Below are 17,418 nucleotides of genomic sequence, written 5' to 3' on the forward strand. Positions count from 1 at the left end.
CTAGATGGGGGAAGAAACATTTGAAGTACAAAATATGTTGGATTCAACCAAATGCTCAATAAGATAACTGTGTGTTGGAGCAGAATCTTAAACCAAATCACAATATGTGAAATGGTGTCAGAGCCTTAGTTACCAAAACAAGGCAACAAAGCATAACATTTTCTTTTTAGAACAATTAAGTGGACCACAGCAAAAGTAAGAGTCTCAAGGTGTATAGCATTAAAGTTCACCCAAAAATAAAAAAAATCTTTTTTTTTTTTTCTCAATTGAACACATTTCCTCAGGTAATGCTAATCCTGTGTGAATATATGTATATAAATATTCTTCCATTTCCTGTTTAAAGAATGGAGGCACTCGAAGAAGCATTCAGTTGCGTTCTGAGGCAAACCTCAAAGTGTTTTCCACACATCATTCAAATCAAAAAGAAGGTTGAAAGCACTTATTAGAGGCATGGAACTTCTTTTAGCTTTAGATAAGTGCCTATTACCAACACAATCCAATCAGAATTTAATTAAATATAAAATAAATGTGTGTGTGTGTGTGTGTGTGTGTGTGTGTGTATATAATATAATTCGTAATAGGCACATGACGACAGGTAGGTGACGGCGGTGTGTAAATCGTTTTGCCTCTCCCACTTTTGGTAGTTTTACTGAGATTTCTTATCCTGTGCGAATTGGCCATTAATATTCCTGTGGTAAAATGACATTACTCAATCTACACTTGTAAAATTAATCGTGTCCGAATAGGGCTTTTCTTTTATTTACAGATATGACGTAAAGCACAGATGAATAATGGAAATTTTACACAAAATCTGCCCCGACAGCTCTAAAATATAAATAATTATTATAAGCTTACCGTATCGATTTGGGCTAATGCAAAAACATGGTATGGAAGATGGATTTGTGATATACTCACTCATTTTACATTTTACAGTAGTTAATTTTGAAAGTTACAAAGTGTAGCTTAAATAAAACTTCATACTAAAGAATAAAGATCAACAGAACAGTTGCTTATAATCATCTTAAAGGTGCTAAAGAGGATCTTTTCGTCGACTGAGAAACCAAAGACTGTTAGTGAGTTTTTGAAATGAGCGCATGTGTAAGAACAACCCCCCTCCTTCTCAGCTCATTTCGAGGGAACGCCTCCCAAAACTCATTCACGAGTATTGGAACACGAGTGTTTACCACCGGCATTCACTGTGTCATGTTAGTGGATTCATTATGTCGGACTCACCGCAGGTAACTCATAATCTGCAGTTGTTACTCCTGTCTCCTGACAAAAACATTGCATGCGGCGCCTGTAGAGTGTGGAAAGTTACTGGAGCGCGCAGCCGCGCACGTCTCTCACAAGGAACGTCATGGCACTGATTGACAAGCCAGAGGGCCAATCCGCGCACGACTCCAGTGTTGCCAGATTGGAAATGTCCAATTATCGTACCAGAAGCTCAAAATTATCGTATTTGAAAGAAAATTATCGTACATGACTTTTTAGTATAGGTAAATGAACTAAATTAATAACTAATGATTTTTACAACGGAAAGAATCAATACTGAACTAACATAAGCTGGGCAATCACACTATTTTAGCTGCTGTACAGCCAAAATTATGTTCCCTCTATCTCTGTAAAGCTATACTTTGACACAATCTGCATTGTAAAAAGAGCTGTATAAATAAAGGTGACATGAGTCAAACGTACAGAATTACAGCTATTTATAGACCAACAGCTTTTTGACATGAACTGCAAATTACCACAATACATAAATAATTATTAGGCGCACCTTAGTGGAAAACAACTGACCTAAGCGCCGCGGCAGAAACGTTAACTTGGCCTGCGTCTCAATGTACATACTATCCATCCTAAATAGTATGTGACATTAGTCATTTTCAATACTATTTCGGGAGGATAGGGTGGAGAGTAAGCATATTGGGATGCAGGGCTGAGCACGTGAGAGAGATTCATTCTCCACAATGATTGGCCGAGAAGATGTAACATGAGATGAGATGGAAGACATGCCTAACAAAGTTCACGTTAGGATCCACACAGTTAGATCAATGAGCCGATTATAACGACCATCATTTGAAGTGTCACAAAATACTGAAATTATCGTACATTATGGGATTTTTTTTCATTATTGATCGTACATCGTACAGAGGTCAAAATTATCGTACAAATACGTTAATTATCGCACATCTGGCAACAATGCACGTCTCACACAAGGAACGTCATGGCAGTGATTGACAAGCCAGAGGGCCAATCGTTCACGCGATGATCGCGTAAACGATTGGCTGATGTTTTTAAGGCCCTACCTCGTGCACAGATGATGTATATTATTATTCCTTTCAGTTCACCTAATAAATAGTCTTTTATCAGTTAGTAAAGACAGTTTCAAGTAATATTGCAAAAATGTATAAATCAAAACATCCTCTTTAGCACCTTTTAAATAATGTAGATAATAATACATTTTATTTATAATGCACTTTTCGTAAACCCAAAGCGCTACAGTAAAAAACAAACACAAAAAAAAACCCCAATAAAAATACAGTTGAAGTTAATTTAAAAAAAAATCCATCATTTAGCATCATTTAGCATCATTTAGTCAAGAACCATTAAATATCAGGGTAAACTGGTGAAAAAAAACAACTGTAAATCAAACTCAGGGGCATCCTTATGGTGCCTTTATGAAACTGTATTTTAAGACTTGAATGTCTCTATTCAACTCGTCCTGTTTGTAAATATGCTGTAATTAAGGCAAACTAAATATGTCAGGAAAATGCAAAACTTGCGCCCAAATATTAGCGCAATCCTAGTGAATTATTTTCATGTGTATCAGGGGCACAATTGCATGTGCTCCCACAGGTCCAGTTCTTTCTGCAGCTGTGTCAATGTTATAGTTTCTATGGTTTCTAATATAGACATTGAAGAGTCCCTCATGCCAGATAGATGCTAATAATAAGCATTACTCATATCTGTCCATAAATAGAACTTCTACACTAAACAAGTTCTAAAAGACCATTTGAACGAATAATGTTGCTCTTCTTTCTACAATGGAGTATTTTGGGTAATTTTGTTGTTGTGTAACCTGAGTAAATGAGTACTTTTTATTTTGTGTGTGTCAGAGCAATCAACACATGCTGTATATGAGGTCTCTTGTAACCCTAATAGCAGATCCTCATCTAGGAAGCATGACAAATATAGCTGCACTTGGATGCACCAGAAAATTCAGTTGTTTAAATTGTGTTGGTACACTACTGTTGTTGGTGCAGAACAGGTTCTCTACTACTTAATTACTTGTACACATCCCTAATCTCTAGTAGTGACAAAGGTAGATAAATTTTCCTCTGTGCCTTTTATGTTTAGCTGTTGTGAAGTGCCTCTTTGAAAATCCTTTGCCTAGCAGGGGGGTCTCCCCATTGGGAACAGGGATCAGAAAATTAGTGTTAATTACTTTTTGATCTATTGACACTAACTCTGTAGACATTCAATAGGTTTGTTACCTCTGTGCTGCAACCGCCCTCATCTATTCATTTGATTACCCAACTCTGAATAATGCATGAGCAAGTCAGCTGCTGGGAAAGCGGCACCATTTGTAAAATGCTGAAAAGGCAGCGCCAGCAGCATTCAATCATTTGAATGATATTATTAAACCAATCACTTGAATCCCATTATTAAAGCATAAAATGTAAACCCTCTTGGATCTGAGTTGATACTGTCCCTTAGAGCCAGTTCAGACTTAATCTGGCCTTTATGTATCATCTTCCACTGAGAGTGAGGCCATTGTTTATTTAGTCATTGTTTGTCCTTCCCTTTGATTAGTTGTGACAGGATGTAAAGCGACGCACATGATACCGCAAGCGCCCTGACTGTGGACCTCCAGCACGCCGCCAATTACTCGAAGTCTTTTGGACGGAACGTGGTGAAATTAACAGCTTTAAATGTCTATTCCGTATGACCTCTGACTGAGTTTCCGCTTTATAGATTTGAGGCATTTCTTTCTGCTGAAGCCAGTAAATATGTTATTGGGGCATCGCCAAGCTGTGTGGGAAATGGAATAGAACTTAGCTGCTTTGCTCAAACTGCTGTCATAATGAAATATGTGATGTCTCATTTTCATGCAGCCCTGCACATTCAACTGGGACACACATAAGATCTGAGTGCAACGAATTACATTCAATCACAACAGTTCTTTAGTCCCTGTAAGCTTACAGCCGTATACACGCTTGCATAAAAGCCATCAAAACTCTCATTTTCATCACAATAGGCATAAAAAACTACTTCCTTGGATGTCCTATGGAAAGCTTTGTTGCATCAAATCTGGAGTGCTTCAGTCTTGTGCTTTCAGAAATGATCAATTGGCGTTATGTTTTCCTATCCAGTCTCTGTCCTGCTAATGACGGCAGCTTTGAGCTGCAGGGATGGGAGCGTTGTTTTTCCCACTGAGAGGGAGAGAGATGGTTTGATGCAGTGTCTGATGCTTGTCCTGGAGCTTCCACTAAAGCTCTCCTGTATTATTAAGCCAGTGTCCCTCAGGAGAACATGGCTGATGAATTGTTATTGCCTCTCACTCCATACTAACTTCTACTTGAAGATAGATCCTGACAAGATACCTGAGACAGAGAGAGGGGGAGAGATTTGTGGTGGGATATAAAGTTTTGTAGCTTTCACAGTTTAAACGGTTACCGTATTAGGCATATCCAGGTGTTTAATTTGCTATTTGCAGGGTGTGAGACTTGGAACCACCCATGACAATACCTGACTGAACCCTACAGCCATGGCCAAAAGTATTGGCAGTGACAAATTTTGTGTTTCGCAAAGTTTGCTGCTTCAGTTGTTGTGGTGTTGATTCACATTAGCTGGGTTTACATCCAAGCGTGAAGCAAATCTTTTGAATGTTCGCAAAAAACAAAAGAAAAAACAAACAAATGTGAATTAGGTGCGTTCCATCAAGTTGTTTGAGCAGATGACTGTGGTATTTGTAACCTAGTAACCAACAGTAAATAAAATGCCATCAGCAGAAACAGCTGATTAGTCACGTGAGTTTAAAGTCCCTGTAAAGTCATTTTAAAGTACATGTTCTGAGTTTGTCAAACCACAGAAAAATGTGTTATTAATCACCCAGCCAAATTTGAATGATTAAAAAAAATTGGCAAGTAAATGAAATAAGTTATCAAAATCTCGAAAAAATGAGCAGTATTCTCTGCTCTCAAATGCTGGGCGCGTGTCGGATGTTGGAGCTGAAACCACACCCACTCGCGAGAGCTTTAAATAAGTAGACTGAGCTGTATTGTGTATTATAACAACCAGGTAATATGCATTTGCGGGACTAAGGCATTACTAGCTAAATGTACAAAGGGCTGTATAACTAACGGTAATGACACATGAGATTGAGCGGGTGAGCTGCTGTAGCGTTAGGGGCGGCGCCATGCTCGGGGGCTCCAGTGCGTCATCGAACCCCCGTTTTAGCTCCGCCCAAAAAATCCTGAGCAGAGAATTGGTGAAAAACTGTTTAACGCTCTAACTTCACAATTCAGTACTACATAATTTGCAGTCTTTGTAATGTGTTTCAGCAATACATTTGTAACATTTATAACGTGTTTGGAAACAATTCTCAGAATTGACTTTACAGGGACTTTAATGTTAATGTGTTTAACGTCAGAGTTTATTCGGCAAATGCATTTCCATATCCCATTATTCACATTAAAGCTGCCGTAGGTAACTTTTGTAAAAAAATATTTTTTACATATTTGTTAAACCTGACATTATGTCCTGACAGTAGAATATGAGACAGATAATCTGTGAAAAAATCAAGCTCCTCTAGCTCCTCCCAGTGGTCCTATTGCCATTTGCAGAAATACACCGCTCCCGGTAAGAAACAACCAATCAGAGCCAGGAGGAGTGTCTTAACAGTGTCAATCAATCAAGCTCGCGTGCGCGCTGATCACACTCCTCTGATGCACAGTGTACAGGCGTCAAATTCAAGATTACCGTTGTGCCGCAGCTTTGCTTATGGCGAAATAAAACGATGTTATATGCAAAGGACCACCCTGAAATCTACAAGAAACCATGCCATACATAATTTGTCAGTCCTGTTTTGAAATTATCTTAGTTGTAAACAAATCAAGCAGGGATACTTACTTGTCAAGCAGAAATGTGGCTGACTCTGCATCGGTTTTTAATCCGTTCAGGACACGTAGCTCCCTCCACCTCGGAAAAGCCGCTCCGATATTTACCCTCGTTTTATTTCGGGCTCTATCTAATTCTTTCTTTTTGGCTTTTTTTATCATCGTCATCTGTCTTTTTCCGTTTACCCGTCTTTATTTTATGAGCAGGTGCCACTCGAGGAATTGGCAGTTTGGATTGTTTTTCCGCCATAAGCAAAGCTGCGGCACACCGGTAATCTTGAAGCCTGTATGCGCTGGCGCTGTGCATGGGAGGGGTGAGATCAGCGCGCACGCGAGCTTGATTGATTGACACTGCTAAGACACTCCTCCTGGCTCTGATTGGTTGTTTCTTACCGGGAGCGGTGTATTTCTGCAAATGGCAATAGGACCACTGGGAGGAGCCAGAGGAGCTTGATTTTTTTTCACAGATTATCGGTCTCATATTCTACTGTCAGGACATAATGTCAGGTTTAACAAATATGTAAAAAAAAATTTTTTACAAAAGTTACCTACAGCAGCTTTAACTCTTTTTTGCACAAGTCAAAAGCCACCTCAAAAGAGCGTAATTTTTTGGCGAAAAAAATTGGGTGTTTCATACAGAGCCCTGCACATGACATGCAAGAAAATGAAATTGTGCGCACAATTTACTAATTCGTTCCCTTGAGTTACTAAATCGTGCGCATGGAATGAAATAGTAAATTGTGCGCACGTTTTAGTAAATCGAGGGAACGAATTAATAAATCGTGCGCACGATTTAGCCTACTATTATTATTATTATTATTTTTTTTTTTTTTTTTTTTTTTTTTCTCCCCTCCCCTGCATGTCATGTCCGGGGCTCTGTGTTTGTTTCCATCACTCATTTCTGATGTGCATAACAGAGTGATGGAAACATAGCTATTGTTTCTAGATTATTGTTCAGTGTTTCAAATATTTACAAAAAGATTCAGTGGCCAAAAAAAAATCTTTACCACAAAAACCCAGATTTCACTGTTTTTTTTGGCCCTGGCACATAACCAGCTAACATCATTTCGTTTTTCAAATCATCAGCACATGGGAAAGTATGAAGTCAGGTGAAATCACTCTGATTGGATTATAAGAGCAGACTGATTGTTATAAAAGGAGGGAAGAAGAGCTTCCAATCATTGTGTTCTTGTTTTAGCAATGGTTACCTCCAATAAAGATGTGCAGCCATCATTGCTTTGAATCAAAATGGCCTCACATGCAAAGAAATTGCTGAAAAGAATATTGCACCTGAAAAAACATTTTCTGGATCATATTGAACTTCAGGGAGAGATTCAACTGCAGTTAACTGCAGTGAAGAAGGCTTCAGGACGTCCCAGAGTGTCCAGCAAATGCCTGGACCATCTTATCCTGAGGAGTCGGCTACGGAATCATGTCACCACCATTGCAGAGTTTGCTCAAAATTGGCAGCAGGTGGTTGTGAGTGCATCCGCACATACACTGAAGCCAAGACATTTGAACAATGGCCTGGTGTCAAGAAGGGCAGCAGAGAAGCCACTTTTCTCCAAGAAAAACAAAGTACAGACTGAAATTCTGCAGGAAGTTCAAGGATTGGACATTGGACAGCATAAGACTAGTGCAAAGCTATTTTCTCGGATGAAGCCACCTTTGGGTTTGGGTGTTTGGGACATCTGGGAAAATCGATTGTACGGAGAAGAAAAGGTGAACGCTACCATGAGTCCTGTGTCATGCCAACAGTGAAGCATGCTGAGACCATCTATGTGTAGTTGCTTTTCGTTCATGGGAGTGGGCTCTTACAATTCTTCCATGAATAAAGAATGGTATCAAAACGTCCTGCAAAAGCAACTTCTCCCAATAATCCAGGAGCAATTTGGTGATCATCTCTGCATTTTCCAGCATGATGGAGCACCATGTCACAAGGCAAGAGTAAAAATGAAGTGGCTTGGAAATCATTACATTGAAATTTTGGATCCGAGGCTATAAAATGCTTATCATTGCAAAAAAATGCAATACTTTCAGCCATGGCTGCAGGATATCAGTGTAGTTAAAAAAAAAAAAAAAAAAAAAAAAAAAAATCGTATCCTAATGCATTTCTCAAAATCTGCACTTTAAATTAGTTTTTGTTTCACATTTTCACATTTAACTTTAAAAAATGTATTGCACACAAAAGTAATGATGATTTCAAGCACAGTGCTTTATATATATTTTTTTTATTTTTTATTTATTTATTTTTTTTTACACACCAAAAAGCAATATAATATAGAGTAAAAATCAGAAGAGAGGGGTGCATGCAGCTTTATAGCCAGGAAATGATGTATGTTGAAGATGATGCACTCTCAATGTGTAATACATATTTTCCAGCTGTTGACTGGAATCATGTTTTTTGTACTGTCCCTGTTCAAATAAACGTATAAATACAATAAAATAAATGATGACTCCAGTCATTTCACTGTCCAAGGAAAAGCTGTTGAAAAGAATGTTTTATTCTACACTAAGTTAATCGAACACTACTTGCTTTATCTTGATCTATTATTGGAAACATTTGATTGTAGAATAAATTAATTGTGACAAAAACGTGTCAGCAAAAAAGGTATGCCTACACCAACATCGATAAGCAAACCTTTTTACTTGCATGATGCTGCATCCTCTCCTGTAGGTGTCACTGTACAGTAAACCCAATACCACCATTATCAGCTATTTTGAAAGACATCAGAGAACTAGACCAAAACCATTCAAAACCTCTATTCAGAAGTATAAACACTATCTGAAAAATCTGCCCATATCTAGTGGCCCTAATTCATATTCTCTTTAATCAAGCAGTTTTAGCATTGCAGTCAACATCAATTTTGAAATTTCATCTGCGTATGTTCAGATAAAGTAGTACTCGGTGAAATCGTTAGCTTTAGTGTTGCTTTTTTCTTTTTTCTTTTCTCCAGTAGAGCCCCTAAGAGGAGGAAGCATTTTCACCTCTCCAGCCACCACCTCTTTTTGTGAAATTGAACCACTCTCCTGCATTAGTTCTTGTCCTTGATGGAAGGATTAACCCTCCTCTAGTTCCATTAAAAGGCAGCCTTGCCACCTTTGGCCCAACAGTCATGTTTTCCAGTGGCAGCAAGGACAAGAAAGTTTAGGTGTAAAAATGCAATATCCTAAAATCTTGCCTTGTAATTTCAGGCTGTGACCTCCTTTAGCAGCGGGATCTTTACTTGGTCACTTCAATTATAAACTACAGCCCTGGTTCAGTCGGATCTCTTGTCAGGTCCACCCATAATGCATCTCTATTCTAATGTTTGAAGAACAAATGTGGAGGTTTTTAATTCCAGTTTTGTGCCTCTCTTGCAGGGCTGTTTGCCAGAAATCATTTGTGAGTGAAAAATGACAGAGAAAACAGTGAATGGTCAAATTCAATAAAAATGTTTTTCTATAATTAATGCTAAATCACTCCAATTTTCCTCTTCTTTCCTCACAGCTCAGCCAAATCCACCCAAAATCCATGAGGGATGGTGGGCTTACAAAGAAGTTGTTCAGGGGAGCTTTGTTCCAGGTAATCATTTTACAAATGTTTGCAAATGGTGTCCCTTACGCTCATGTTACACACATGGATTGTACATTAGTTCTACTTACAGAACAATTATTTCCTTAAGTTTGTTATCATTGTTGGAATCAGTGAAACAACATTTTTTTTAAAAAAATTTTTTATAAATAATCTGTTCATTTTCAAAAACCACCTGTACGCTTACCTGGCAGTAAAGCTGTGTGCATACAGTGTGACATTAAAAATCTGTTTTATACTTATCATTGACAGCATGATGCAGGATTAGAGAAAGTGGAAGAGTTCGCCGCAGAAATTAAAATGCCAGACATGCTGAAATACATGTAAGATATAAGTTTCCACTGTTTTTGTTGAGGAAAAAAAAAATAGAAACAAGGCAAGATTTTTTTCATTTCTTCAGATTAAGGGTTCTTCCGAAAGGTTTACAAGCTCAAGAATCTGTCCAATTTTTCAAAGCAATTTCTGATGCTTGAGCACAAGTTAGACTTTAATGTAAATTGTGAAGATGTTCTGACTTCGGTTATAGGGAAGTGAGGATTGCAGCTTTATAAATCCTGGTTTGGCGTGTAATAGGGCTGGGAGATATATATCACATGCGATTCACGCGCATTTCATCAGTAAAGCCGGTTCCCTGATTACCGCTAAATCGCCATCACCTGCTTTCAAATTGAGCGCCATTTATTAGACAGAGCCGTAGATCACTGACAAGCTACGCAATATCGCATTCATTATCGCAGATGAATCGCCTTCGATAATGAACACGATATTGCGTAGCTTGTCAGTGATCTACGGTTCTGTCTATTTGAAAGCAGGTGATGGCGATTTAGCGGTAATCAGGGAACCAGCTTTACTGACGAAATGCGCTTGACAATCGCATGCGATATATCGCTCAGCCCTAGCGTGTAACATCTACAAAAGGTTCTCTGTCTATTCTTTTTAATTAAACGTTTTTTATTTTAACTTTGCAATAATTTTGTGCCACAGAGATTTGAATCAGTTAAAATGCTGACATAAAAAAATCAATAAAGGTTGTCACAGTCATTATCAGTGCCACATTTATACAGATCTCAGAAACACTGGCTCTTGCACACAATTGTAAGTAAATACTCTAAGTTGAATTATAAGCACAGAAAACATTCTCACATAGAATTTCAACCTGATTCAGGTGCATATGCATTTAAATCTCATTATAATATTAGTCATTTTGGACTATTTTAATGATTGGTTGCATTTTTCATATTTTACGTGTTTTGAATGAAATATTTATTTATTCCAAAAAAAATAAAGTCGGGCGCACATTGTGCGAATTTAGACATTTGGGAGCTTGTGAGTCCTTGCATGTGTTATGAGTCCTGATAATTGTCTAAGCAGTTTGTACATTTTGCAAACGTACCACATAGAAAGCCAGTGACAATCGCGTGAGTTTTGATGCTAAACACAAAAAGAACAGCATGGTCATTTTGTTCAACAAAAACAACTAGTGTGTGTCAGTGTATGCACATACTATAGGGTTGCTAGTAGCCTACTGTATGTGATGTGGTTGTATATGATTTAAAGGGGTCATGAATTGAGAAATCAACTTTTTACTCGAGCTTTTGATATATAAGAGATCTGTGTACTATAAGAATATCCTGTAAGTTTCAGAACTGAAAACTTGCTTGTTAGTCCAATAAAAGCTTTAATTGACACCAGGCCCAGCGAATGTTAACCACTAGCATGTTAGTGAGATGAGGAGGAGAGAAGAGCGATACAGGACTAAAAATGACATGCAAGGAATATGGTTATTTATTTTCAACGATGTGAATGTCTCCGTTGAGCATTATTTATTTGTTTTCGGTACGTTTCACTGTGGATTCTTTGGTAAATCAATTGCATTTCAGTGCAGGCTTTGCAAACAGACTTTTACGATATGGACTCAACATTAATGCGACAACATGTAAGTAACAGTGTTCATTCTAATGCCTGGTCTGATATGTAATGATTCATGTACAGTCAGATGTTCTTTGTCTGTGTGTCAGTAAATCAAACCAGTGACTAAACTGTCAACTTTGTAGGATGAAAATAATCAGTTGTTAACTGTGATTTAATTATAAATAGAAAGTGATCAAAGAATGCTCCCTTTACAATCGCTGGAGCTGTCAATCAAACAGCGCACGCTGGAGCTGTTAAATTAAACTGCGCAAGTTTATCAGTGACTGAGTTCTGGACTCGCACCAAAACTCCCATTTTATTCAACGAATCTCTTAGTTATGTCGCGTTTGCACTGTTAGTTATGATAACATTAGTTAGTGTGCAGAAACTGAGTTGCAATGACGAGATCACTGCTTTCATGCACTCAGCATGCCTGTGATCGGCTACAATGTTCATCACTGCAACCTTTTATGCCACGATCTAAATATAATGCCATAAATCTAAATTAAATGCTATAATCAACACCTTTTCTGATTAGTTATGCTAATATAATACTTGGCTATTTCATATGCAAAGATGTTAACCAATCACAGCAGTTACACTGAAGTCTCACAGCAGACACGCCCCTTAAAACAGAGATTTCAAATAAGAGGGATAAAGTCAGGGTAGGAAAAATGCTTTTCATTTCTAAATTATGAACGTTTTTGATGTAAAAAGCATATAAGTGCACCCCAGGAAACATATAATTCATATATATTTATTAATTGCATTATAATGAATCATAATTTATTGGGAATTTTTGTCAAATTAGCAATGTGCTGATTTGAAGCTCAGATCAATTAATATTTTGGTGGAAATCATGATAATTCAAGATTCTTTATTGCACTGAAAGTTGAAAAGAACAGCATTTATTTGAATTAGGAATCATTTGTAACATTATGAATGTCATGTCCCGTTTGGTCAATTTAACGTGGTATTGTATGTGCGTACACAGTTAGCGAATAAGACCCATTATCTGCAGATGAAATTTATAACCAGTTGTTTTTTCTGTCTCTGTTATAAACTATAAACGTCTTTATAGCATAGTGGCATAATGAGCTTATTGGGGTCAGAAAAGGGGCATCAACCTACATAGCATAAGCAAGCCAGACGTCCAAGCTCATAGTTTATGATACCTTATTTATGTTTGTGGTTTTATGTGCTCGTTGATCCTTTTTTAGAGGATTACACTGTTAAATGCTGTAAGGGAGGGCAAAAAGAAGGATTTTAAAAGAGGTAAAGCTGGAGAAAGGTTTTAAACCTTTGTCTCTGAGTCAGAGTCACATACTGTGGAATATCACGCTGGGCTTAGATGCACACCATCTCGAGCTGCTGAGAGGGGTGTCGGATTGGCAATCTGGTTCCTGTTTATTCACCAGAGGTGTGGGAAGGACTTTGTGTTGGGGAAGGGGGCAGCTGTATTTTGATGATTGTTAAATGCTCTGTGCCCAGCAAACTAAAGTGTCCGTTATCTGTGAGTCTCACCGTTGCATCAGTGCGATCTTTGTTTGCCTGTGGGGGCTGTGGAATGGATGGTGTCCCTGACCGTTGCTGGCTGATGAGCTAGAACGTGTTGAACACTCAGCTGTGTTCTTAACATGGCTTTAAATATTGTACAACACAGCCTGATTTTTTTCAAAATGAAGATTGATTTACACACTGTCACAGATCCATCTCCAAATCAGAGTAGAAGTGTGGCATGAGATGTTATATATCTACAGTACTAGTATATGTGACACAGAGCAGAAAACCGTGAGCCTCCATTGGAGACCTCTTCATGAAATATAACCAGGGATGCACAATATATCAGTGCCATATTGGTTATCAGTCTTTATTAGAAGTTTTTTTATTTATTTAATTTGTCAGCATCAGTCAATACTGGATATTTAATTGTGCATGTTCATTACTGCCATTTTTGTGTTTAAATAAATACCTTTGCCGTAATCTATTGCTAATTTAACAGTTAAATGTGAACTAACCTCAAGAAAAATATTCAACCCTCTACAGACCCACTGAAGCTTGAGTCGCCATTGACTTGTACATTTTCATTTTACTCGCCAGACTTTTACGTAGAATGCAAGGACAATGCAAATAAGGAAAAATTCTACATAAATATAAATATAAATTTCTAACACTATTAAAGTCATCTATAATATAATAAGAATAAATAATCGAACTACAAGCGATAGCAAAAATAAACACAAACAAAGATGCAAATTAAATAAACAGTGCTTTTCAGGTTTTTGAGGTAGATCTAAGAGTATTTAGATACAGATTAGGTAGATTAGGTACAGAAATTGAATAAAGTAATAAAAAAAAAACACTATAAATTAAAGTTTACAAAAGTTATTCAGTCAAGAGCAATGAGTGATTTTTGCAGTTAGTCTGTTGTTTGATTAACATAACAGAATTTTCATTTTTGGGTGAACTAACCCTTTAATAACAGACAGCAGCAGGAATATTAGGCTGCTGTCAATTTAAGATTTAATGCACTGATCCAATATACTGATACTATTACACATACATTTTCTTTGTCGACCGTTTACTTTCACTTAAGACATAACCAACTATGTTTACTAGGATACTCTCCAAGATGGGCATTTTGACATAATTTTGTGTGAAATTCAAGTGCAAGACGTGAAAAAAGACAGACTAAAGCTTGCATTGTGCTATGTAAAGAAGCTTTCAGTGATTTATTGTTGACAATTATCCTTTGACTGCCAGTAAGCATGCTTACAGGGTGGTTGTTTTGACACCGTTTGTACTGTCATATATCGCACACATATCTATCTATATGTGTAATGTTGGAGAGTCACCAAAATCTTTCATTTAAACTGTGGTTAAGCTACATAAAATCAATAAAGAATGCTAATAGACAGGTACATCCTGCATGTCAAGCACTTACAAGCAGTTTACGGATTGACATCCACAGGTCAAAGTAATTAAGGACAGAGAAAAATGGCCATTGGAGCTCTAGTTGAGCTGTCTGAAACAAAGCATGTGTAGCCGCTAGAAATATGTTGGACTACACTGAAAACCAATTTAATTTCTCTTCATGTGCTTTGAAATTTATCAGCTGACATATGAAATTGTTTTATGCTGCAATAAGTCTCATGCATGTCATCATAAACAATTTTATGCATCTCACAGTGCTTTTGAGCCCTCTCTTGCATCACACATCATGCACATGGCTTGTGTCAAATCTGCAATTGTCACAACTTTCAAGGCAGCCAAAACAAATTCTTTTCATTGCCAGAAAAAAAGAGGGGGCAGATGGAGGAAGCAGTGCTAAGCATCTTTCTCTCTCTCTCTCTCTGTGAATTACTGAAGAATATCTGCACATTTTCATATAAATCTGTCTGAGTCAGTCCTGATCAACACAGATTTTAGAGCTGATACAGTGTTTCATTCGTGAATGTTGACACCACTGGAAAATTACTGTGATACAACAGTCTGATATAAGTTTTGATGGGAGAACCTATCTTCACCATAAGTTAAAAATATTAAAAAATGTTTCTATTATTTCAAAGCAAATGGCTTGTAGACTATTTTAGAATCAAGACATTTGCTTTTCATGACAGAGTAGTTGTAGTAGACAGCGTTGGTATACTAATGATACATATGATATGTCAATTAGTCCACAGACATAGATTCCCTTCAGCACGTCATTGGGCACTAAATGGCCCAGTCTCCATTCACTTTAGGCAGGAATTGTAGATATGAAAATTGGGAACCCAACATTGTTTCTATTGTTACTATCATGGGTATTATACCACATATTCCTATGCATTCTGAAGAGGTTTTTTTGACGTATATTTACAAGATCAAAAATGACTTGAATAGATATAATAGACTGTATTTATTTGTTTAAAAAATACAGTAAAAACTGATTCCTATTTTAATATCTTAAATTAAAATGAATTTTCAGCAACAATTACTCTTCTTCACATATAAACATTCATCAACTCACACATCAGTTGTGGTAAATGGAAGCTCGAGAATGTTTTCTTTACATATGCAAGAACCAATGAGGTTCATTCTCGTTTGTTATGCAGCACGTTTGAGCTTCTGGATGAGGTTTGTTCCCGCACGTCAAGCAGGTTTGGTTGAGCTTCTGTTTATGTTCGGTGATGAGTGTTTATATGTGAATAAAAGCCTAAATTAAATCTGTTTATCATATAAAGTGATCATGTCTCTTCAGAAAATTTGGACTAAACTGCTTAATTCATATGGATTAGTTTTATGATCTCTTTATGAACTTTTCGACGCATCAAAGTGGTAGTTGTGTAGCTGTCTAAGGAGGGACAGAAAGCTCTTAGATTTACATTCCGAAGGTGAACGAAAGCCTTACAGGTTAGGAGTGACATAAAGTTGAGTAATTAATGGCAGAATTTTCCTTTTTGGGTGATCTATCCCTTGAAATTGAGCACTTTTGCCTTTGTGGACTTTTAGAAAATTCTCTTAAAAACATTTAAGAAAGTTGTCTAAAAGTCCACAGGGCCAAAAGAGCTCATAGTTGAAAAAACATGCAACTATACACTAAGCATAAATCATTGCATACACTGCTGTTCCAAAAGGTGGGTGTCAGTAAGATTTATTTAGATTGATATATGATATATGATATGATACACTATTGCCAAAAGTTTTGGGACGCCTGCCTTTACGTGCACATGAACTTTAATGACATCCCATTCTTAATCCGTAGGGTTTGATATGGAGTTGGCCCACCCTTTGCAGCTATTACAGCTTCAACTCTTCTAGGAAGGCTTTCCACAAGGTTTATGGGAATTTTTGACCATTCTTCTAGAAGCGTGTGTGTGAGGTCAGGCAGTGATGTTGGACGAAAAGGCCTGGCTCGCAGTCTCCGCTCTAATTCATCCCAAAGGTGTTCTATCGGGTTGAGGTCAGGACTCTGTGCAGGCCAGTCAAGTTCCTCCACACCAAACTCACTCATCCATGTCTTTATGGACCTTGCTTTGTGCACTGGTGCGTAGTCATGTTGGAACAGGAAGGGGCCATCCCCAAACTGTTCCCACAAAGTTGAGAGCATAAAATTGCCCAAAATGTCTTGGTATGCTGAAGCATTAAGAGTTCCTTTCACTGAAACTAAGGGGCCAAGCCCAACCCCTGAAAAACAACCCCACACCATAATCCCCCTCCACCAATCTTTACTCTTGGCACAATGCACTCAGGCAAGTACTGTTCTCCTGGCAATCGCCAAACCCAGACTCGTCCATTGGCTTGCCAGACAGAGAAACGTGATTCGTCACTCCAGAGAACACATCTCCACTGCTCTAGAGTCCAGTGGTGGCACTGCATCCGACGCTTTGCATTGTACTTGATGTAAGGCTTGGATGCAGCTGCTCGGCTATGGAAACCCATTCCATGAAGCTCTCTACACACGGTTCTTGAGCTAATCTGAAGGCCACATGAAGTTTGGAGGTCTGTAGCTATTGACTCTGCAATTGCATCCACTTTGTTATGATACCACTAACAGTTGACCGTGGAATATTTAGTAGTGAGGAAATTTCACGAATGGACTTATTGCACAGATGGCAACCTATCACAGTACCATGCTTGAATTCACTGAGCTCCTGAGAGCGACCCATTCTTTCACAAATGTTTGTAGAAGCAGTCTGCATGCCTAGGTGCTTGATTTTATACACCTGTGGCCAAGGAAGTGATTGGAACACCTCAATTCAACGATTTGGAGGGGTCCCCCAATACTTTTGGCAATATAGTGTATATATGATACATGTCATTCACTCATTCACT

The 17,418-nt window shown here is 37.8% G+C and overlaps 1 protein-coding gene across 2 annotated transcripts in view; it reads left to right on the forward strand.

Annotated features, from left to right (window-relative positions):
• ca10a (carbonic anhydrase Xa) overlaps positions 1-17,418 on the forward strand; it is a 203,013-nt gene that overhangs the window by 14,216 nt on the left and 171,379 nt on the right. For both annotated transcript variants that reach the window (XM_048170047.1, XM_048170046.1), the window contains one exon: positions 9,610-9,684. In XM_048170047.1, coding sequence (XP_048026004.1) covers positions 9,610-9,684 — 75 coding nt within the window. The remainder of the gene's footprint in view (positions 1-9,609; positions 9,685-17,418) is intronic.

This window comes from Megalobrama amblycephala, linkage group LG20, assembly GCF_018812025.1.
Source record: "Megalobrama amblycephala isolate DHTTF-2021 linkage group LG20, ASM1881202v1, whole genome shotgun sequence".
Taxonomy (NCBI): Eukaryota; Metazoa; Chordata; class Actinopteri; order Cypriniformes; family Xenocyprididae; genus Megalobrama; species Megalobrama amblycephala.